Below are 23,395 nucleotides of genomic sequence, written 5' to 3' on the forward strand. Positions count from 1 at the left end.
ATGTGATCCTCCTCACCAAGTAATTTTATTTTCTTTCTCTCCTTCCACCCACCTTGTCAAGGCCTTCCTAAATCCTGTTGTAAATGGTGCAAAAGAAATAAGTCATCCCCCCTCAGCACTACCATTTTTGAGTCCTTTTTGCATGCCAGAGTTACATGCTTTATATCACTTGGTTCTCACCCACTCTGAGAGTCAGGTCTTCTTTATTATACCCATGTAACAGGTAGGCAAACAACTCTCCAAATCCAAACAGCAAAGAGGTGGAATGGCTGGGATTTTCTTCCTGGGCTACTATATCTGAACTCCAGGCTTTTCCTACTACACCGTGTTGGATACAGAGTCTTTTATGCTCATAGAGTTGCCCAAACTTCAAATGTTTGGTGGTCTAGACATCAGCAACGAACACAGATATTACTGAAGATGTTCTGGGATTCCTGGTTGGTGAACAAAGGGAAATCACCCACCAATCTGTGCATTCGGCAAAGTTTCGCTTTCACGCGCATAGGTCTCCACACCGAGAGGCTTGTTTGAGAACCCCTGATGGGGCCAAGCTTTCGGGAGGCCATGATACCACCTATAAAATCACATTCCCAGCCTTCCAGCCTTTGGGAATGATTCACTCTCCACCAAAAGAATCATCATTCCTGCCCATGAAAGCAGGGTTGTAAGTAAGTATCTTAAACTGGAAATATAGGTTCTGGGGGTTTGAGGACTAACCACATTTCCTTAGCAACTGGCTCTGGTCAAGAAAAGACCTGACTTCAGGTAGTGCTGCCCGCTGCTTCTCCCCCTGGGCTCCTTATTCATGGTTAATTAGGAAACATTCATCTCCTCACTTCCAAATATATTACTTTTTTCCATTCATGCTCCTCCTATCTGGAAAAGATATCCACCCTTTTAAACATTCATTTTGAAGAGAGTCAGAGTCGTGGGAGAAAGGATGAAGCTCAAAAGAACTGGATGACGAGTTCTCTGTTATATCCCCAGTGCCTGTAACAGCACCTACCCCACAGTAGGTGGTCAATACGTGTTTGCTGAATGAGTATCAACTTGCTGGGTTGGTTTGTTGAATGAATGACAATGCAATCAGTACAATTTTATATGAATGCTGGTTTCTCATGTTATAAACTGAAGACAGTATCTCCTTTACATTAGCGACTGAATAGTTAAATGGAACCTGCATGTCCTTTTTTGCTTCTTCTTTATCATAATTTTTTACTGTAAGTACTGCAAGCTCCTTGAAAGGTGAAATACCCATTTCATACCGACCTAATTCTGTAGAGGGTTCTGCTCAGCACCAGTAGCCTCTGAGCTGGGGTGTTTATTACAAATAGGATTTATGTACTTCTCTTATAACAATACCTGTTTTTCACAAATGTTCCAAACGTATTATACAATACAGCTACAAGAACAGTTGTACGAAACCCTTTGTGGCGGGGGAATCGTGCCCATCCTCTTCCTCCCCCAAAGAAATGTCCATCCAGAATATGTGAGTATTTAGAAACAAGGTCTTTACAGATGTCATGAAGGACCTCGAAATGAGATCATCCTGAGTTATCCAGGTAGGCCCTAATCCAATGATAAGTGTCCCTATAAGAAGAGAAGACACAGATGGAAGGGGTGAAGTGGGGTGGGGAGGAGGCCATGGGAAGGCACAGGCAGAGACTGGAGGGATGCAGCCACATGCCAAGGGACGCCCAGGGCCACCAGAAGCCGGAAGAGGCCAAGAAGGTTTCCCCCTCAGGCCTCTAGAGGGAGCCTGGCCTTGCCAACAACTTGATTTCATACTTCTGGCCTCCAGAACTGGGAACAAATAAGTGTCTGTTGTTTTAAGCGACCTACTTGTAATTTGTTACAAGCAGCTGGAGAAACCAATACACCCTTTTTGGGAAACTGAATTCTCAGAAATCTTTCTCTTGGTCCATTATTCATGTATAACAAAGCCTTTCTCCTCAAACCAGAAACAAACATAATCGCATACAACCTGTCTCGTGAAATGAGCCTTGGAAGAGCAACAAGTTGAGATATCTTCTTAAATATTTGAGTAGATACATACAATGGAAAGTGGGCCAACACAAAGATGAAAGAAAGTTCAAGAAAGAATCAAATAAAATTTTGCCGTGTTTCGATCTTACCTCATCTACCACTTTGGAAAAATAGTGGAGTGTAGAAATTACTTCTTCGTCGCCTTTGCCAAGAGCAAAATTCTAAGATCAGAGAATAAAAGACCCAGGTGTTAACGCCTGGAGAGTCACCCACATCCCAGCGCCCTCCAGCCAGCTCCCACTCTGCTCCCGGGCGCAATCGCGTCACAGTGTCTATCTGCAGAAAACGAGTGCGCCCGCCACTTCCTGCCCCAGCGACGCACTCAGCCGCCCCTCTCGGGCTATGCCTTTGGTGGCCATCACCCTTCTTCTGTCTGGACATAACGGCATCTTTGAGTTTATTTCCTGGAACTGGGTTATTTCCTGGAATTTGATTCATTTGTAGCCCCTCAGACCATGAACCCTCAAGGCAGTGGGTGACTTCTGTAGACTAATTAGAATACATCATAAAGACTTTGGGATAATCACCAGTTAGAATTTATCAGGGGAAAGGAAAAGGCAAGACAAAAAAACCCAAAAAACAAAAAACTCCACCAAAAAACAAAAAACAAAAACAGGAGTGGACCATGGACAAAAAGAAAGAAGGAAATCAAAGTCTCTCAAGGATGCCCTTGGAGAATTCCTTTTTTTTTTTTTTAAAGATTTTTATTTATTTATGTGACAGAGAGAGAGAGACAGTAAGAGAGGGAACACAAGCAGGGGGAGTGGGAGAGGGAGAAGCAGGCTTCCCGCAGAGCAGGGAGCCCAATGTGGGGCTCGATCCCAGGACCCCAGCGTCATGACCCAAGCTGAAGGCAGATGCTTAACGACTGAGCCACCCAGGCGCCCCCCTTGGAGAATTCCTTAAAAGAACTCCATTTACGAGAGTCCCGAGCATAGCATCACATGCCACATAAATACCCAGTTACCTGTTTTTCATATGCTAGCAGCTGCTTAGAAAGCTGCTGAGTGGCCAGGCACATCTCATTCTGCAGGGAGAAGAGAAAAGCAGGTAAGATATGTCCAACACATGTAAAGTCACCAAAAAAAAAAAAAAAGTCACCTCAGAGAATCCCTTAAAAAAAGTATGTGTTGTGTCTGTAAAATAATAGTTTGCTCAGGAATTATTTGGAAAACAAGACCAAAACAAATTAAAAACGTTAAAGCTTGCTTTTCTCCCCCCACCATTTACAAATTACTGTTCCTTCTAGTCAGTCAGTACAAAAATGTAGTGAGCAATTACGCTATACCCAACATCCAACAAAGACTCCGCCCCTGTCCTCACACAATTTACTGGGAAGCAGACAGCAAAAAATAGTTACAGGCATGACGAGAACCGCAAAGGAAAGCATGGACGTGTTAGGAGGCTCTAGCAGGAGGACGCAGATGGTCTCTAAGGAAGAATGGTTCTAAGCGGACCCCTGCAGACAGACTAGGAGTTAGCCATGGGAACCAGCTTTCCAGAAGGAGGGACCAGCATGTGGAAACGCAGCACAGACTGTCTGAAGAGCGACGAGTGTAGCCGGAGCAAGGGGTGCAGGTGTGCAGGTGAGACGAGGCTGGCCGAGCGGACAGAGTGAGGGCATGCAAGCCTCCACGGCCCACATTTAGACTAAGGGCAATGGGAATTTCTGCAGCACTGTGACATGATCAGATCCAGCAAACCCAAGAGGGCTAGGTCGGTCCTGCTGGATGGGAACACAGAAGCATAGCTGCACTGTCCTGGGAGGCCCGTTTCATGCCACTTTCACTGGCCCATATTGTTCATCTTCCTCTTCTCTGGTTTATCCCTCTTATCGCTGGCTGTGGGGCAGTTTTCCACCACAAGCCTCCGACAATTGATGCCCTCTGCCTAGAACACGTGTCTTCATTTCTAAAGCTCAGTGAAAACTTCTCTTCAGATTCAGGACTCACTCCCAACAGAGGGGCAGGGCCACAGGGTCTGACTGGGGAGGAGGGGAGGGCACCGGCCGGCCCTGGCCTTCGCTTACTTTCTAATTCTCCTGGGTTTGCTGTCCCTTTAGGGGCAAGGCCTGAACTCTGCAGGGGCTTGTTTTCTTTATCGTGGTCTTCCTTTGCAAGACCCATCAGAATCCTAATCCTACTTTTTTCAGCCCTCTTTGCTGACAACTAGCCAACCTGTTCCCTGACTTCCTTCATCAGCCCCAAGGAACAGGCATTAACTGACCCTGAAACAAGCACATATAATAAAAGTTCCTGGCTTTGGAATCCTACCAGGGTGCCACTCCTTTCAAAACAAACCCGAGCTGGTGGCCACGGAGCCAAGAGGAAGGCAGGTGAACAAATGCACAAGCACTAGGCCCCGCACGCACTGAGGGAGGGCGTGCAGCAGCTCCCAGCACACAGCAGCCTCTCGACAAATGTGTGATGAATGAATGCACAAACAAGGTTAGAGGACTCCTCTAAATTCCCGGTTTAAGACAATACTTGGAATCCGAGGTCAGGGGAAAATACTTCAAGGTGACATCACTATGAGGGGGGTGGTATGATAAAATACCAAGAATGCACAGCATGAAACAATCAGCCAAGAAATCAGCCTGCCGATCATCTCCAGCAGAGCTGTTTGGAAGGTCAAAGTGCACGGGAAAGGGTCTTGACCCACTCACTGGGCTGACAGCCTGTTGTATCAGAAAATCCCTCGCTCCTCTTCTCTGAGTTAGTAACGGAGAGTTTAGGGTGGATTTGCTTAAGCTACTTTAAGCATCTGCCTGGGGGCAGCACCATGTGGACTGGGATTTGCAGACCTACAGAATCGTCCTAACAACAGCAGCTAGCACGGAGAGGATTTAATCCATGGCAGATGCCACACCAAGTGTATTCCATGTGTTACCTCATTTAATTCTGACAACCCTATAAGGTAGGTTCTGATTATTAACTCATTTTTACAGATGAAGAAACAGGCAGCACAGAAAGGTTGAGACACTTGCCCAAGGTCACACAGCTACTTAGCAGCAGGGTTGGGATGTGAGCCCACATCTGTCCCATTCTAAGATCCACACACTTAAACACTACTCTCCAAGATCCCAAGTCCTGCTAAGAGCTGAGGTGGCCTACGCTTTAGCCTGAAGTTGACAAACTTTTCCTCTAAGGGCCAGACAGACATTACTTGTGGAGATGGTCTCTGTCACAACTACACACTCTGCTGTTGGAACATGAAAGCAGCCATAAACAAGACAGAAAGGAATGAGTGTGGCTTCCTTCATTTAAACATTATTTACAAAAACAGGAAGCCAGCCCAAGGGTGTAAATTGTTGATCCTGCTTTAGATATTAAATGTCTCTAGAGACCCATCCCCAGGAGGCTCTCCATTAAGCTACAATATTTCAAATTCAAGGAACATTTTCCATTTTTTTAAAAAAATATTTTATTTGAGAGAGAGAGCACAAGCAGGGGGAGCTGCAGGCAGAGGGAGAAGCAGGCTCCTGCTGAGTAAGGAGCCTGATGTGGGTCTCGATCCCAGGACCCTGGGATCAGGACCTGAGCCGAAGGCAGACGCTTAACCAACTGAGCCACCCAGGTGCCCTCATTTTCTACTCTTTTAAGTCATTCTTTATTTTAGCTAAATCTAAAATATTACTGCCCCATATCTGTATCCTTTAGAGACTGGTCAACAGATATGATAACTACCCTCCCTGCCTTCAAACTAAGCAAGAAGCACGGGCTACTTGGATTCTTCTCTACCACTTAGTGGCAAACGCTCCAAAGGGAATAATGGAAAACATGCCAGAGTGCCGCCGGCGTCAGACTGCACCCAGGCTGGGGGGGAGGGGAGGCGGGGGGGAGTGCTCCTGGGCCCCCTGCACAAAGCCAAGAAGGGGGCACAACATTCAACCGCTGCTTTCCACAACTACTGTGTACAACTGGACTCTGCCAGGTCTCGCCCCGAAATACCCTGTGAAAATGCTGTGTATTTTCAGATGTGTGTGATTCCAGGCTGCAAGATTCTGCTCGGCCAGTATGATCTCACTGGGAACAAATGACAGGTCCAAAACGGCCTGTCACCTGCCCTGAAAAGTGAACTTCTGTGCAGAGCACATGCCATGAAAAATCTTTTGAACTAGACCAACTTTAAACTTACTCACACTTAATCTATTGTACACAGAGGTTTTACGAAATGCTTTGCCCACATCAGCCAATTAATCCACACCCTGTGAGGTCAGCCCACACAATTATCTCTGCAACAAGGCCTGCAAAACTGGAGCTTGGGTGCAGAGTAAATATTAGCAACAGCAATTACACAGACAGCTGCTAACATTCAGCGAGTCTTTTCTAAGTACCGGACAGTGCTATTAAGTGCTTTTCATATTTTATCACATTTAATCCTTACAGTGCACCTATCAGGTAGGGACTATTACCAAATGAGGAGACAAAGGCTCAGAAAGGATAACAACTTTCTTTTTTTTTTTTTTTTTTTAAGATTTTATTTATTTGACAGAGAGAGACACAGCGAGAGACGGAACACAAGCAGGGGGAGAGGGAGAAGCAGGCTTCCCGCAGAGCAGGGAGCCCGATGCGGGGCTAGATCCCAGGACCCTGGGATCATGACCTGAGCCAAAGGCAGACGCTTAATGACTGAGCCACCCAGGCACCCCGGATAACAACTTTCTAAAATCACAACTAATATCTGGCAAGGCAAAGACCCAATGCAGATCTGCTGGACTTGAAATCTAAATGCCACGTTTTTAACACTATGCTATTTCCAATCTAAAGTGCAAACCTGTTATCTGGCTGGTACTCAGCGGGCATGTCTCGCTGGGCCCATGGATAGGAACATAAATCCCACACTTTCTTCTAGCTGTGGTTCAAGCAACAGAAGTGGCCTAAAATTTAGACTCTAAATCGAGTTCCACGAGTCAGATTTCTGCGACATTCTGGAACCATTCTTTGGCTATTCACTATGCTATTTAATGCCTGCTAAGAATCCTTAAAAAAGATAACCCAGTGACGTGTTTACTGACAGCATCTCCTACGTGACATTGAACCTCCATGGCTCCTGTCAAGGCAGAAATACCCGTGGTCAGCAAACCTGAAAGAAAAACCATGCTTTTAGCAAAGGACTGTTTATCTTGGGGTGGCACAGAGCGTTCCGGCAACTGTCACTGTCACCCCAAACCACCCAGAGGCCCCTGCTGGTGGCACATCCATGGTGGATGGCAATGGTGAGGCTGGGAGCAGGGGCAGAGGAAATCCCCTGGGGTCAAAGTCACCATGCAGGCCCTCGCTTCCATCCCAGCCATGTTGCCTCAAGCTCAGGCGTGGAAAGTCTCGGTCACCACGTGCTTTCCCCCAAGCCGGGGTCCAGGAGTCCTCGAGCTGGGCCGCGCACAGGAGTAGTGAGGAGCGCGAGGAACCAAGGCAGGACGCTGTGCTGGGGGGCAGGCCGTGAGTGGGGGATGCTGGGGACGGGGACGTTACCCTGGAGGCAACAGGGAAGCCCCGAGCCACGTGGGCAGGACAGTGACAAGATCCGACTTGAGCAGAGGAAAACTCAAGAGTGGCCGTGGTGGCGAGGAGCACCGAAGGGGGCACGGCAGGAGGCTCGGGAGCCCACCCGAAGAGTTCGAGCGAGGGATGAGAACAGTCTCCAGAATGTGGAGGACGTGGTGGAGACCAGGGAGGTTGTTCTGAGGCAAAAATGACAGCGTGCAGCGTGTGAGGGAGGCGGCGAAATCCCAGAAAGCCGGCCTCCAGTCGGCTGCGGGCTGTGCCGGCGCTCAGCTGCGCATGTCCGCAGCTCAGGCCTTCCCTCGACGCCCGCGGCACCGACGGCTCCAGCACTCCCAGGGGCCAGGCCTGGTGCGGGCACAGGAGCCGGAGAGTCGGCTCTCTGGGGTCTCACGGTCCAGAGGGGCAGGGAGACCGCACTCGCTGCACCGGAAGTGCTCGCCCCAACGAGTGCACGGGGCATCCGGCACACGGGCGCGCTTCGGCTGAGGAGGGAGAGCCGGAAGGAAGGGAAGGTGCCAGAGACACCTCGGAGGTGACGTCTTCAAGCCGGGAAGGCCATTTGTCAGGGCAAGGGGTTGATGGGGACTGTTGGCAGCAGGAATGGCAGAGGAGAGTCTCAAGGCATGTGGAGGGCCTGGCACATTCTGGAACAGCCAAACACGAGACTAGAGGAGTAGGCTGATACTCAGTTCGTGAAGAGCTTTGTGCACCTTGCTGAGGAGTTCAAACTCAACTGCACTGGGAGCCAGGGAAGCGTGTGAAGACAGGGAGGGAGGGAGGTTTGGATATAGAGGAGGGACTGAAAGGGGAAGACACCTCCGGAAGGCAGGAAGATGGATCAGAGAGTGCTGGATCTGGTAAGAGCGGAGCACTCACTCCCCACAGCACCAATAGGCCAATGTCTTGAATAAAGACCCAGAGACAAGGACTAGAAACAGACTCTGAAATGGCCAGGCTTGCTGAAGGGATCTTAGCTCTGGAAGCAAATAGAGACGAAGCAGAGGAGGATTCCAGTGCGATTCTGGAGAACTTAAGGGGCAGGCAGCAACAGGATGCCAAGAAAGGAGAAAGACCTAGAAGGATGGGCAGAGAACTAGGAGGGGACCGGAAGGGACCTTGTCACAGGAACCAAAGCAAGACCACTTCAAGGGGGGGGGTGTCATTAAAGGATCAGGTGTTTGCCCAGGGCCCAAGGGTGGAGAGGCTCCGATTTAGGCACTAGGCTGCCCCTGAAGCAAGGGGAGGAGAGAGGCCAGACTGAGGAGTGGGCATCAACCAACCAGTGAGGAAGTGAAGAGAGCAAGTATAGACTGCTCTGTCAACAAAGTCAGGATCAGAGGACCAAGCTTCTATTTAACCCAAATAACAGCCCCAGTAATAACGTGCTATCTTAACTACTGTTATTTTAAGACTTAGAAGATGATTAACACCCAGAGCCCTTCATGCCAGGAACTGATCGTAGCCCTTCAAGGGTAAACTCTATTAACCTTCACAATAATCAATGAGGTGGCCATGATTACAGTCTCTGTTACCTGATAAGGAAATTCAGGCAAACAAGTGACCCTCCCAATATCACAGAGCAAGTGGCCAAGCCAGCACTGGAACTCAGATCTGATGAGTTCAAGGCCATACCCTTAACCCTTGTACCTAAGTGAATGAGCCTCGTCCAGAATCATCTTTCATATTAATCTGAATGCCGTAAAGCCATCCTGAGGAAAAGCTGTAGGTCCTGCACGCAAAACAAGTGCAGGAATCCCAGTCTCTGAAGCGGTTTCTAGAAACCACTCAGGCTCTCTGCTCCCTCACTGAAGCTACATACATATTTCTCCTCAGTCCCTGTCATAGCAACCTCAATTTGACTGGTTTTCAGGGCTATTAAAATGCACTGACTAAAACAATCATGCATAAAAACTCATTCAACAAGTCACTTTAGTCACAAAAAGGAATTGGCTTCCACCTCTCACATACAGTGGGCCCCTGTTTCCACGGGGGACACATTCCCAGAGCCCTAGTGGATGCCCGAAATTGTGGCTACTGCTGAACTCTATATATACTGTTTTTTCCTCCACATACATGCCTATGATAAAGTTGAATTCATAAATTAGGCACAGTGAGAGATTCACAATAATAACAAAATGGAAAAATTATAACAATACAGATGACCCTTGAATGACATGAATTTGAACTGTGCAGGTCAACTTACTCAAAAACTTTTTTCAATAAATACATACAGTGCTGTAAATGTATTTTCTCCTCCTTGTGATTTTCTTAATAACACCTCCTCTCTAGTTTACTTTATTCTAAGAGTACAGTACATGGTATATACAACATACAAAATATGTGTTAATCAACTCTGTTTTTGGAATGCTTCTGGTCAACAGGAGGCCATTACTAGCTAAGCTTTGGGGGATTTTCAGCTGTATGGGGGTCAGTGCCCCAACCCCTGCATTATTCAAGGGCCAACTGTATAGTGTAACAAAAGCTACTGTGAATGTGGTCTCTCTCTCAAATATCTCATTGTGCTATACTCACCCTCCTTCTTGTGATGATATGAGATGAGAAGATGCCTATGTGGTGAGGTGGAGTGAGGTGAATGATGTAGCACTAGGTACTATTGACCTTCTGACGATATGTCGGAAGGAGGAGCGCCTGCTTCCAGACTGCAGTTGACTGTGGGTAACAGGAATAGCAGAAAGTGAACCCGTAGCTAAAGGGGGAACTGCTGTGCTACACAGCTGTTTGGCCGTCCTATAGTGGGGGTTGTTCTATAGTGACAAGAAAAACCTTGGAAAGCTCCCACTTCCTTAGCCTCTGCTGCCACTTCTGGAGGCCAGTATGTCAAAAGAGTAGAGTGTAGTGGTTCAGGGTGAGAGTGCAGGTCTTGGAGTCAAAGACCTGACTGCAAATTCTAGTTCTGTCACTGTGATATTAGGCAAAATACATAACCTGAGTCTTAGTTTACTGATCTGCGAACACCTGCTATAGTAATACCTCTCTTTTATTATGAGATTCTACAAAGGAGATGTCGAGCCTAGCTTGTGGTATGTTTCTGCACCCAATAAATGGAAACCATTATTTCTATTATTAAAATACGCAGTTCTGACCCTATCTGCCTTCCAAATCCTTCCCCAGCCCTATTATAAGCTCATACTCCTGAAAGCCCACTCCTCTCATTTTGTTTCCCAACAGGTGCATTAGCTTGCTGAGCTTGAGATCTCTATACAGGGGCCCCTTGAACAATGCAGGGGTTAGAGGGGCCGGCCCCGCCTTGCGCAACCAAAAATCTGCATATAACTTCTAGCTGCCCCAAAACTTAATAGCCTACTAGTGACCTACTAGAAGCCTTACTAGAACCTACTAGAAGCCTTACTGATAACATCAACAGTCAACACAAATTTTGTATGTTATATGTATTATATACTATATTCTTACAATAAAGTAAGCCAGAGAACATAAAATGTTATTAAGAAAATCTTAAGAGAGGGGCCCCTGGGTGGCTCAGTTGGCTAAGCATCCAACTCTTGGTTTTGGTTCAGGTCATGATCTCCGGGCCGTGCGATCAAGCCCCTTTGGGCTCCGTGCTCAGCGGGGAGTCTGCTTGGCATCCTCTCCCTCTGCCCCGCCCCCAACTTGTGTGCATGCGTGCACTCACGCTCTAAATCTTTACCAAAAAAAGAGAAAATCTTAAGAGAAAATACATTTACAGTACTGTATTTATCAAAAAAATCCACGTATAAATGGACCTGTGCCGTTCAAATTCATGTTGTTCAAGTGTCAACTGTATATCATTTCTAAAGAAGAATTTTTTTCTTTATAATACCAAATTTCTGTGTATCTTCTCTTCAAAATATTTTACTCCTATCACCTCCTACTGCTACCTATTACCCCAATTTGAAAAGATACTATTCGGGCGCCTGGGTGGCTCAGTCGGTTAAGCGTCTGCCTTCGGCTCAGGTCATGATCCCAGGGTCCTGGGATCGAGTCCCGCATCGGGCTCCCTGCTCAGCCAGGAGCCTGCTTCTCCCTCTCCCACTCCCCCTGCTTGTGTTCCCTCTCTCGCTGTCTCTCTCTGTCAAATAAATAAATAAAACCTTAAAAAAAAAAAAAAACTTTAAAAAAAAAAAAAGAAAAGATACTATTCCCACCTCCAATTTGGGCTTTTAGTTTTTAGGATCTGTCGTTCTGTATTCAAGAAGGCTGAAGAACAGTTGTAGAGATTGAACAATGTTTCCTGCTTACATTGAACAATGTAAGTCTGCTTCGCTGAAGGAAAATGAAAGAGCCTTAACCATGGTTCTCACTTCAAAAAACATCCATCCGAAATTTACTTAAAGAAAAAAAAATTCTGTCCAGACTGAAGGCACTAACTACAGAGGTCCATTATCTGTTGGAGGAGACAGATTCCAAGAATTGCCGGGTTTCGTAATACTGCTGGGGACATTTCATGGGTCCCTGTTTTCTCAAAACAATATTCACAAGGAGATTACCTAAGTAAACTTCATTGTAAGACCTTAATAAATCTATTCTTAAAAGATTTAAAAAAAATTTTTTTAAGATTTTATTTATTTTCATTTATTTGAGAGAGAGAATGAGATAGAGAGAGCATGAGAGGGGGGAGGGTCAGAGGGAGAAGCAGACTCCCCGCTGAGCAGGGAGCCTGACGCGGGACTCGATCCCGGGACTCCAGGATCATGACCTGAGCCGAAGGCAGTTGCTTAACCAACTGAGCCACCCAGGCACCCTATTTATTTATTTGACAGAGAGATACAGCGAGTGAAAGAACACAAGCAGGGGGAGGGGCAGAGGGAGAAGCAGGCTTCCTGCTGAGCAGGGAGCTCAATGAGGGGCTTGATCCCAGGACCCTGGAATCCTGACCTGAGCCAAAGGCAGACGCTTAACAACTGAGCCACCCAGGCGCCCCAAGATTTAAAAATTTTTAACCTCTCCAAGAAAGAAACAAAATTATGGCAGATATTTTGATTATTTATGTAATTCTGTGTATCAAATGTATGAAACGCAAAATTTGAGATTTAACTGAATATGGACACAGATGCATCTATTCAGACACTAAGGAGATTTTAAACTTATCTAGCCAATCATCTTCAAGACAGCAGATCTTTTTATGTAACCCATCTCTGCTCTTAGTGCATGAGAAACGTGTACTACTTCCTTCGTTCAAATGACCTCTAACAAGGTACTCAATTCCCACGGCCTGCAAAGGCACATCTGACAGTCAAAAGACCAGACGTGACTTCAGGGACTGCTGTAAAATACTGAAAACAGCTCATGGACTATAGCTTCATTCTAGCATGTAAGTCAAATAAAATTTAAAATTTCCCCCAAATCAGCTACAATCAGCAAAACTGCTCACAGAACTTTCCTCTAGTTTTCCTCACTCTTCCTCTTTCTAAAACTGAGGTCCAGTGGCTGTCGTCCTATCAGAATACAGAAATTTACCATGTGGTCTGATTCAAAGTGAATCATTTATCATTTATCAGCAGCATAAGCCTGGTTTTTAAAATACAATAATGCAAAAACATCTTGCTAAGTGCCTGTGTTTTAAAAAATGAGATTATAAAACCCTATTAATTCAACAGGTCTAGGTGTAAAATATTTAAGTAATGATGTTAAATAAACCAAGAAAACATAACTTAGGGGGAGAAAGTTGAGTGAAAACACCGATAAGTATTACTACACACACATATACACACACCGATACATACATGTATATAAACAAATTCATCAAAGACGAATCAAAGAAGTTTCGTTTTTTGTTTTTTTTTTAAAGATTTTATTTGTTTATTTGAGAGAGAGAGAATGAGAGACAGAGAGCATGAGAGGGAGGAGGGTCAGAGGGAGAAGCAGACTCCCTGCCGAGCAGGGAGCCCGATGCGGGACTCGATCCTGGAACTCCAGGATCATGACCTGAGCTGAAGGCAGTCGCTTAACCAACTGAGCCACCCAGGCGCCCCGAAGTTTCGTTTTTTTTTAATTACAAAGAAACAAAAGAAGACACTTAAGCCTTCACATAAACCTGAAAACCAGCTGACCCTGACCCAGCCGATCTGGATGCCGCTGGCCACTGCTTGGATCTGTCGCTGAGTCTGGCAGCACTAACCAGCCCTTCCCATGAGCCTCTGCTGCAGGAAATGCCGAGGAAGGAGGAAGGGTTTCTGGCCAGTAGAGAACCCATGTGATAATCATGTGGTGTGAATTAAAAGCCGGTTTACAGACTCTTGGAATGCACGACCCACTTAATTTTGGCAAAATGTAGTTTTCTGGCTCAAAAGAAAAAACGCGTAAGAAAGCCTCTGGACATCTCCAAGTAAATGATTCTGACAGACATGGAGAGGCAGAACAGAGACTCTTGGGAGTGACAGAGACATCGTCCCTTAAGTCGTGGGCTCCTAAACCTTAAACGGGAGACAAGTCATTTAACGACAATATTCAAATTACTGAACAGCAAGTAAGTTCAGGTCCAAGTCCAGGGAAAAAAATTTCTATTTTCTTAAATTTTGAACATGTAGGGGATATAAAAACATACAATATAAATAGGGTTTTAAAAAATCAACATAATATGTCTCCAGTTTCTGAATGTCTTACCAAAACAACAAGTAGATTCACAATGAGCACATGATTTGTTTGGGTTTTAAAATCAGTCCCAATTAAGTTACACTTGTATAATACAGTAGAGTTTGCAAATCTGTATCTCCAGCCTGAACTCTAGATCGGAACTTTCAACAAGCTCTTTCTCCACTTTGATGTCCCATGGACACCTCAAAATCAGCCTTTCAAGAAAGAATTATGATTGGTATCCCTGCCATTCCACACACACACACACACACACACACACACACCTCAAAATCAGCCTTTCAAGAAAGAATTATGATTGGTATCCCTGCCATTCCACACACACACACACACACACACACACACACACACACACACACCCCATCTCTTCTATGTGCTCCCAACTATCCACCCTGTTGTTCATGTCAAAGACCTGGACATCATTCTGCACTCATCCTTCACACATCTGACCCCTTCACATCCAGTGAGTCACCATTCTGTCTCTTGAACACCTCTGAATTTCATCCACTTCTTTCCATTTCTACTGCCACTTCCCTACTTCAGGCTGCCCCAGGTTTCGTAGCTGGGAGTTTGGGCTTCAGGTCCGGGCTGACTTGCTCTGCCATGTAGTAACGGGATGGACTTGGACAAGTCAATTGTCATTGGAATCCTTAAGTCTCCTAACCTATAAAATGAGGCTACTGCCAACAATGCCCACCTCACAGAGTTGCTGTAAAAGTCCTGAAATCATGCCCAGAAGCTACGAAATACTCAATTAATCTCGACTGTCACAATCCTCCTCTCTTTGGGTGATGAGCACAATTCCTCTGGGTTAGGCGACCTCCTCTCCTAGTGGTGCTAACACTCTTAGATAAATGTTTTCTCTGTCTCCCCACCCAAACATAAACTCTCTAATGGCAAGGACTGAGTCTTCTTCCCCTATACAATATGAATAAATGACTAATAAAACAATAATAATAAATGATCATATATGAATATCAAGAGCTATATAAGAAATGACTACATACAATTATTAGTATATATTATATACTGAATGTGGTATCTCTTTAGAGATCGATGAGAAAAAGAAACATTGACATATACAGATTTAAGTCAGCAAGGAATCAATAATGAAAAGCATCAGCAAGCCATTAATATTTTGACGTGCAACATAATGAATTTTAAGTAATTTGTAAGTCTTCCCTTAGAACGTAACATACACAGGCACTTCTCAATCTTAAAAAAAATTCACTTTTGCTACTCAGCAATTTATTTTCCATTGTTCTGCAAGTCAGAGATATTTGTTCCTCAAAACAAAGAAGCCACCCGACAGTTTCAGAAGTGTGACTCAAGCCTTCTCAGAAGAAGCACGTGGAAAACCCTCCCTACCCTCCTGCCTGGATGTCTAAGACTCCCATTTATGAGAAAGACAAACAGCATGTCTCAGGATACTGACCCCGCTCATTCACAAATAGGAAGAGGAGATTCAGATGTTTCCCTCTGGGGCTGAGTTTTTTAAAAAATTAAAACCAGTGACGTGGTCCTCCTCTACTAGTTTTACTAGTTACAGGAAAATTACCCACTTTCTTAAGCAGAGAAAACAGACTGTCCTCAGTGTTTTAAGGTGAACGGACTTGAGGAAGACAATTCTGATTCTACTTCCAAATTTTCAATGGTATTGTTCTGACTCAAATTTCTCAGCCCCTTGAGAGAAGTCCAAGATGAGGGCAGGGGGCTCCTACTCTCCTCCTCTTGGGGGGAAGGCACAGCAGGATACCTGGGCTCCGTAGACGCGCTGCATCGCCTGGAGCAGCTGGTTGGTATAATCCGTGAGGGTACCAGCATCTTCCTCAAATACACTCAGTAAAGAGCGAGTCTACGAGAAAAGAAGAAGTTGACTTTATTTCTGAGTGGAAACGTTACAAAGGAGGTAGAAAACACATACACACACACACACTCCCCTCTCTGAAATGGGGAAGGAAGGTGCCAATTCTCCGGCTTTATTCTTTTACCGATAATACTAGGAAGAGTTGATTTCTGGAGCTTTAATTTAGAACTACTTTCCTAATCCTTCAGACTACAACACAGGGGCAAACTGAATACAATTTGGGGCCAGAGAAGGAAAGCCAATTTTTTAAAGAGTAAGACTTGAGGGCTATTATCTGTTTCGACTTAGCCCCTATCTAAGCACCAGGAGAGTCCAAAAAAAAAAAAAAAGTTAAAAAGGCAGCCTCTCCTTTCCAGCCCATAAACTGCACACAACACCAGGCCTGTGTGTTTACCTGCGGTGTGGACGCCCAGCAGCACATCACCCCAGCAGCTAACCATCTGTCTGGTTTTCTGCAAACTTGGACATCTTGCAGGGGTGCGTCATTCTTTCCTCCTAAGCTACTACAGTCAATTTCCATGTCTTTCGTCACCTTTTATTCAACTAATTTTAAACGTGTAGCCAGGAAATTTCGTATACTCTGGGTCCACCAGCAGTAGATCTGGGCACAAAACTGAAATCTCAACTTAACAAGAATGCTAGCTCTGTTCCTTCAGGAAGGCTAACCACTCAGTGCCCCAGAGCAGCTGAGCAATGTCATTTGATGGAAGGCATTTCCTATTGTTCTTGTGCACAGAGCCTGACACGTTGAACACTGAAGAAATATTTACATAGGAGATGATATCTAAATAAGTATTGAGGTGTCACATAAGTGACCATATCTACTCAAGGGACTTTAAGTGTCCAGCAAAGTGGGAATTTAAAATATTATGTCAGTGATAATGGGGTCTCTAAAAATAATCCATTAGGCACAGGATGGACAGAAAATTACAGAAATGGGGCGCCTGGGTGGCTCAGTTGGTTAAGCGACTGCCTTCGGATCAGGTCATGATCCTGGAGTCCCTGGATCGAGTCCCGCATCGGGCTCCCTGCTCGGCAGGGAGTCTGCTTCTCCCTCTGACCCTCCCCCCTCTCATGTGCTCTCTCTCTCTCTCATTCTGTCTCAAATAAATAAATAAAATCTTTAAAAAAAAAAAAAAAAGAAAATTACAGAAATGCTTTTAATAAGATATCAAAGCACTTTACAAAGAACAATCTATTAAGACTCATTATCTCCCTGCATTTGAATTTCAATTCCTTCTTTCTTTTTCTAACCTCAGGTAAGAGAGCAGTGACTTACTTCAAAGCACCCTCAATCACCTGGGCGTTAGGATCATTCAGTCTCCCCTTGATTTTGTCCCCCAAACTCCAGTGTACTTGGGCCAGACACAATTGTCCTGGCTTTGCCTGAAGCCTTCAAGGCTAAAAATACCTTCTCCGAAACCAAGGTACTCTCTTCAGTAACAATCCTTATCAACAGAGGGACCAGATGCAATGAATATGGAAAATGTAAGACAGGTTTTTAAAAAGCTCTCAATGACAGCAAAATATCAGAGTTCATACAGCATATAAATTCGTGTGCCAGAGGAGAGTTCTTCAAACCTTCTAAAATTAAAAACAGTGGTAATGAAACACATGTGACCAAACAATGTTTATCATTAGTATGCATATACACTCCGATTTTTTCCTGCTCTATTCTGTTCTCTTCCATTTGTAAACAGAAATCATGACTGTGACCCACTGGCTCTGGTAATCAATGCATGGATGTCAACCAGTAAGTGAAAAACACTGGTTCCAAACTCTTCATTTTATCTTTTTAAAATATACTTTCTATTTTGGAAAAAAAAAAAAAAAGAGAGAGAGATTGTATTCATTCACTGATGCATGCATCTCTGCCTTCATCCAGTATCTGCCGAAACATCGTGCTGGCAACTGGGATTCAGAGGTGATTAGAACCGACCCTATGTTCTCCAGGAGCTTAGAGCCTGCTCTGCCTCTCAAAGCATCTGGGATCCCCTTGGGACCATGTCAGTCCTGGGTCCAAGTTCAGGCTCTAACACTAATTCGCAGGGTTACTGGGATAATGAATATACATAAAGTGCCTACCAGTGTGTGATGTATGGTGCTAGCAGCTGATACTGATTACGAAAATAATGAACTTTGATTGCTTATTAAATGCTGCACACTAAGGGCTTTACATGTACGATTTCATTTTTTTCTAAGTGAGAGCAGAGTTTATTGAAGATAGAGAGCAGATACGGATGGAGCATCTGGGAGACTCAGAAAGGAAAGGAGCATGAGTCTCTGTAAGATTTCATTTTAACACCACAGCAATACTTATCTATACAGTTATCTATAAATGTTATCTATAGTAAAGGGCCTTTTTGTCTCTTTGTATTCATGGTGTCAGTGCTGGAGGCCCTCACTCACGTTTATTATGATTCTGGTATTTTTCTTTGCTATAACTAACATGTCTAGGAAAATGAGAAGGAAAGAATGGTACAACTGGATTGAGGCTATTTCATTTTTCTAACTACTGCTGATATCCATTTAGTCGAGGCCTACTTATTGTTTTTAAAACTCTCAGGAATGAGGGACGCCTGGGTGGCTCAGTCGTTAGCTCTGCCTTCAGCTCAGGTCATGATCCTGGGGTCCTGGGATCGAGCCGCCCATCAGGTACCCTGCTCAGCAGGAAGCCTGCTTCTCCCTCTCCCGCTCCCCCTGCTTGTGTTCCTTCTCTCACTTTGTCTCTGTCAAATAAATAAATAAAATCTTTAATAAATAAATAAAACTCTCAGGAATGAAACAGAATGGAAAATGAGAAGATGAAAAGAAGGCTTATGTAAATATCCTCCACAAAGAGAAGAGAAAGAAAACGAACCCTCCCGTTTACTCTGTACCTCCTGTGTGTGAGACACTGTGCTGAGCACTAAATATTTGTTTTTTCATTTAATCCTTCCAACAGCTTTATGAGGTAGATACCATGGATAATTAACCCTATTTTACAGATAATAAAACTGAGGCTCATCAAGGTCAAGAAACTTGCTCAACCTCCCATGGCTGGGAAGCAGCAGGGCTGGGATGTCAATCCAGGTCCAACCGGCACCAATGGCCTGCTTCCTCCCCTGCAGGAGGCTGCACCTGTCACCCAGCTGGCCGAGCATTATCAGTGGGCATGTGCTGTGGTCCACAGCCCAAGTCCTGCCTGTAGCCGGCTTCCCTTCGGTCATCCTGTCACACACTTCCCTATAATAACTGCCAAATCTATATCACAAGTGTTTTGTTTCCTTACACTCTGGACAGGTTTACCATGACCACCCCCATTAGCACTGGCAAGAAAAATCCAGTCTTTCTAACTAGGCCATGATCACCACTGAGAAAAACCTGCCCAGCCATCTTAGACACTGTTTTGATACCCACATTATCAGCTCCATATCTGCTTAAATTTATATCTGGAACAACAGGAATGTTCTATAACTGAAACGTAAGGAATGAGACCAAGGACCAGTCAAAGGTACACCAGACATCAAAGACTACTTACAAGTGGGAAAGACCCTGAAGCCTATCACTTATAAAGATAATAACAGCAATCGTTTACGGAGTTACTATGACATGTAGGCATGAAGACACATTACATACATTATTCATCTTCATAAGAATCCTATTAAGTAAATATTTTTATTCTAATTTTACACATGTTGAAACACAAGCTCAGAGAGGTCGAGTAACTTGCCTAAGGTAACAGTGGCCGAATCAGGATTTCAATTCCATCTTTTTTCTACTACCCTACATTTTTAAGAGTATGCCTAGCCAGAAAAACCAAACACCCTAAGAATATAGCCTCAGCATCCACATCATCCCTCCATCTTAAAGAAGCTGGGTGTTACCTAATAAAATAGTCCTAGACATTTTTTATTCTCCAGAATAGCATCTGATCATATAATGGCACAATTTTAATAACTGATTATAAAAAACACATATTATTCTCCACAATGAACACATAACCACCAGGTTGTTTTGAGGCCTCTTGCTTGAGTAAAGACAGCCTGGTTTGGTCAAGGAGGGCTGTCGCCAGTTGGACCACTCCCTGAATAATCTCAGAACTAAGTCTTTAACTTCTCTGGGCTTCAGTTTTGCCAACTGCAAAGGAAACAAACACACAAAAAATCAAGAAAACAGCAAGTAATACCGCTTTTGTCTTCACCTTATCTCAAAAGCGGACTACTTACACAAAAGCCAATAAGCCCCTGCAGAAGTCTGAGTGGCAGCAGCTCAAAGCTGCGTTTGTGTTCCTACCGCAGCCCATTCACACGGCCCTGGCCCTGCTTTCCTTATCTGTCTCCTGGGACAGACTGTGCCCCGTGGAAGGCAGGCACTCCTACCTTGTCACTATATTCCCAGCATCTAGTGGCGCCTGGCAAGGAGCAGAGGCTCCCGGACGGCAACGGAGACAAGTAGCTTTGTCCCCAAAACATTCTGCCTCTCACATATCAGATGTAACCAGAAATGATATGTATATGCACAGACTAGTCTTCAGTACACCGTGCTGTACTAAAAAGGACGAAATGAATAGATGTGTCTAAGGACGGTCAACTGCTATTCAGCTCTTCTTGGGTCACTGAGTTCAATTACAAAAGCTTTTGTGTTCACTTAATGAATCATGTGCAGGTTGCTGCAGCAACCCTCATAACTACTCTTCATAAAACTAGAAGAAACAAACAATAGATGGTTTCTTAGGATCTCTTCCTTTCAGTGAAACATTTTAGGTCACCGGTGATAGAAAGGCCAGGTGCCAGGTAGCTGGACCAACTTGAACAATATAGGCTAGACTGCCTGGGTTCCAATCCTGGCTCTGCCACTGTATAGTATATAATCTTGGGCAAGTTATTTAACTTCTCTACTCCTTGGTAACTTTCATAGGAGACCTACTTCAAAAGATTGTTGGGAATATTAAGTGAATTAATACAGGTAAAGCATTTCGAATAATGCCTGGCGCATAAAAGGCATGTGTGATATAGGTGTTTGCTATTGTTTTTATTCTTTACACATAAAAGGAATTAGATTAACTTTTCTCCAGTTCCAAATCTATGGGTTTCCTTGGGAATAAGGCCACTTTAGGCACACGCCCCATATAAGACTGCTAAATAAATATATTCCGATGATTATCAAAGCCTTCTTGAAAGTTAGCTTCCGCTGAACAACCTCATGAAGAATCCTGGTAAGGTGACACCCAAGTCCTAAAAGCAGTAACAAATTCCCTACATTAAGAAGAACATTATATAGGAATGCCAATGCCACTGAACCTCCTCTTCCACATACAAGGTCAAAATTATAAACCATGCAATATAATATAATTTTAAGCTTCTAAAGCCCCTTAAAGATCAACTGCTCCACATCCCTCATTCTGCAGATGAGAAGACTGAGTCAACCACAGGGTAAGGATAAGTGACTTGCCCCAATCACGTAAGTTAGTGGTAGAGCAAGAATTAGGATCCAGTTTTCCTGCCTTGTTTGCCAGTCCTCTCTCTGCTTCCTCCCAGCTGAGCAAACCCTGTAAACCACTCAGAAATGGTGCATATTCACTTATGTGAGAGTCAGAAATGCAGAATGTGACTTCGCAATGAGGGCAACACAGGAGAATCAGCGCAACCTCTCTGACCTGGCTCAGCCATCACCATGCTCAGTTAGGAAAGCAATACATCTTTGCACTTCTGGAATACAAAGCAAACAGAAATCCCTGTTCAAAACGGTATCCTTAGAAATTCTACATTATTCTCTTCATATCTCACATTATGTGTGAAGACAGACAAAATGACTTCTCCAAAGGGCTTCGGTCCCATTAAAATGCCACAAGTCTAGAAACTTCAAAGAGGTCTTTGAAAAGTCAATCAGACCAGCGGATGCCAATTAAAAAAAAAAAAAGCCACAGCTTGCTCAAGTTTCTTGCCTACCCTAAGGAAGATCACAAAGAAATGGACACAGGCAACTAAGCACACGGCCCTTTGACTGCTGATTCTGAACTGGCAAGATGCAGAGTGGGTAAGTAAAAAGTAAGTAAGACCATCAAAAGATCATCCCAGGAGTGCAATTTGCTAAGAATAAGGAAGGGAACCGAAAAGAGAAGGAAAACAGTTAATCTCATTCTAATTTTTCAAGAGTTGAGACACCTGGGGATAAAAAGGCTGATTTAAATAAACCCAGGGATGCGGAACCAGGAGAGGAGATATGAAGCCAGGCAGTGCTAATGCGGAGCAAAAAAGTTCCCTGAAGAAAAAGGGCACTGAATTATGAACTCCTGTCATTCTGCACTCATCTGCTCTATTTACACAGCAGCTTTCATCTGCAGAGCTCCAAGGACTTAACTTTCATCTCGAGCGTGCTAATGAAGTCCCCCTGTGCGACAAATGGGGCAGGTGTTGTAATTTTCTCTTGACAAAATGGGAAAACCGTGCCGAAGGGTACCGGAAAGAGAGCTGGACTCTCTGCCTCCCATCTTGGCCCTAAATCCACCAGGACCCATCGCATCAGTAAGTAGCAGTAGTAGTAATAACTAAGATTGACTACTTCTTCTGTACCAGACGTTGCCCGCTAACAACTTTACAGGCATTCCCTTATTTAATTCTGACAATTCTATGAGGCGGGGACAATTATTATCCCTGTGTTACAGATGTAAAAACTGCGGCACAAAAAGGTTATTTTTCCGAGGCACTCAGCAAAGCGACGGAGCCCGAGTTTGGGCCGGGCAGCGTCAGTTTCGGCTGACTCTGGAAAAGGGGTCACGACACAAAGACTCCGGCCGCGGGGGCGGGGGGGGGCCCTTTCTCGGGTTGTCCAGCCCCGCCTGCGGGGTGCCCCCTCCCGGCCTCCACCCCGGGACTCGAGGGGCCTCCCGTCCCCGGGCAAGGTGACCGGAGCGGCGGGAGGTACCTGGGGGCTGTCCTGCAACGCCTCCTCCAGCAGGAGCTTGTCCACGGCGGGCATGGTGGCGCGGGGCCGGGCAGAAGGACGGAGGGCGGGAGGCGCGGCCGCCGAGGGTGCTCCGGGCTGAAGCGACGCGGCTGACTGTCCGTGCCCGACGCGGCCCCGCGCGCCCACGCCAGGCCAGCGGCCGCCTCCCGCGTAGCCGCCCGCCCGCCGGCCCTCCTCCCAGCCCCGCCCTCCGCGGAGCCCGATCAACAGGAAGTGTGGCGAGCGCGCGGCCGGGCCACCGGAAGTGTGGCGACCCCGCTTCCGCCGCGCCGCGCCTCGTGGGAAGCCGCAGAGCCTCAAGCCGGCTCAGTGGCTCGGTGCTCGCGGGACTCGTCGAGGTCTGTGGTTAGGGGGCCGGATACTTAGGCTGGTCAAAGCCCCAAACCGGGAACGATAAGCCTTTATCTACTTGCGCCTACCCAGAAGACTTTTGAAT

General features: G+C 45.4%; 1 protein-coding gene across 1 annotated transcript in view; it reads right to left on the reverse strand.

The window, feature by feature from the left end:
- Positions 1-23,116, reverse strand: part of APPL2 (adaptor protein, phosphotyrosine interacting with PH domain and leucine zipper 2) — a 45,801-nt gene extending 22,685 nt beyond the window's left edge. The window contains exons 1-4 of the mRNA XM_081818994.1: positions 22,918-23,116; positions 15,901-15,999; positions 3,014-3,073; positions 2,136-2,207 (exon numbers count right to left, since the gene is read on the reverse strand). Of these exons, the coding sequence (XP_081675120.1) occupies positions 2,136-2,207; positions 3,014-3,073; positions 15,901-15,999; positions 22,918-22,971 (285 nt within the window). The 5' untranslated portion in view covers positions 22,972-23,116. The remainder of the gene's footprint in view (positions 1-2,135; positions 2,208-3,013; positions 3,074-15,900; positions 16,000-22,917) is intronic.
- Between the last annotated feature and the right edge of the window lie 279 nt (positions 23,117-23,395).

This window comes from Leptonychotes weddellii, chromosome 5 (genome assembly GCF_054177405.1).
Source record: "Leptonychotes weddellii isolate Sample4059 chromosome 5, ASM5417740v2, whole genome shotgun sequence".
Lineage (NCBI taxonomy): Eukaryota > Metazoa > Chordata > Mammalia > Carnivora > Phocidae > Leptonychotes > Leptonychotes weddellii.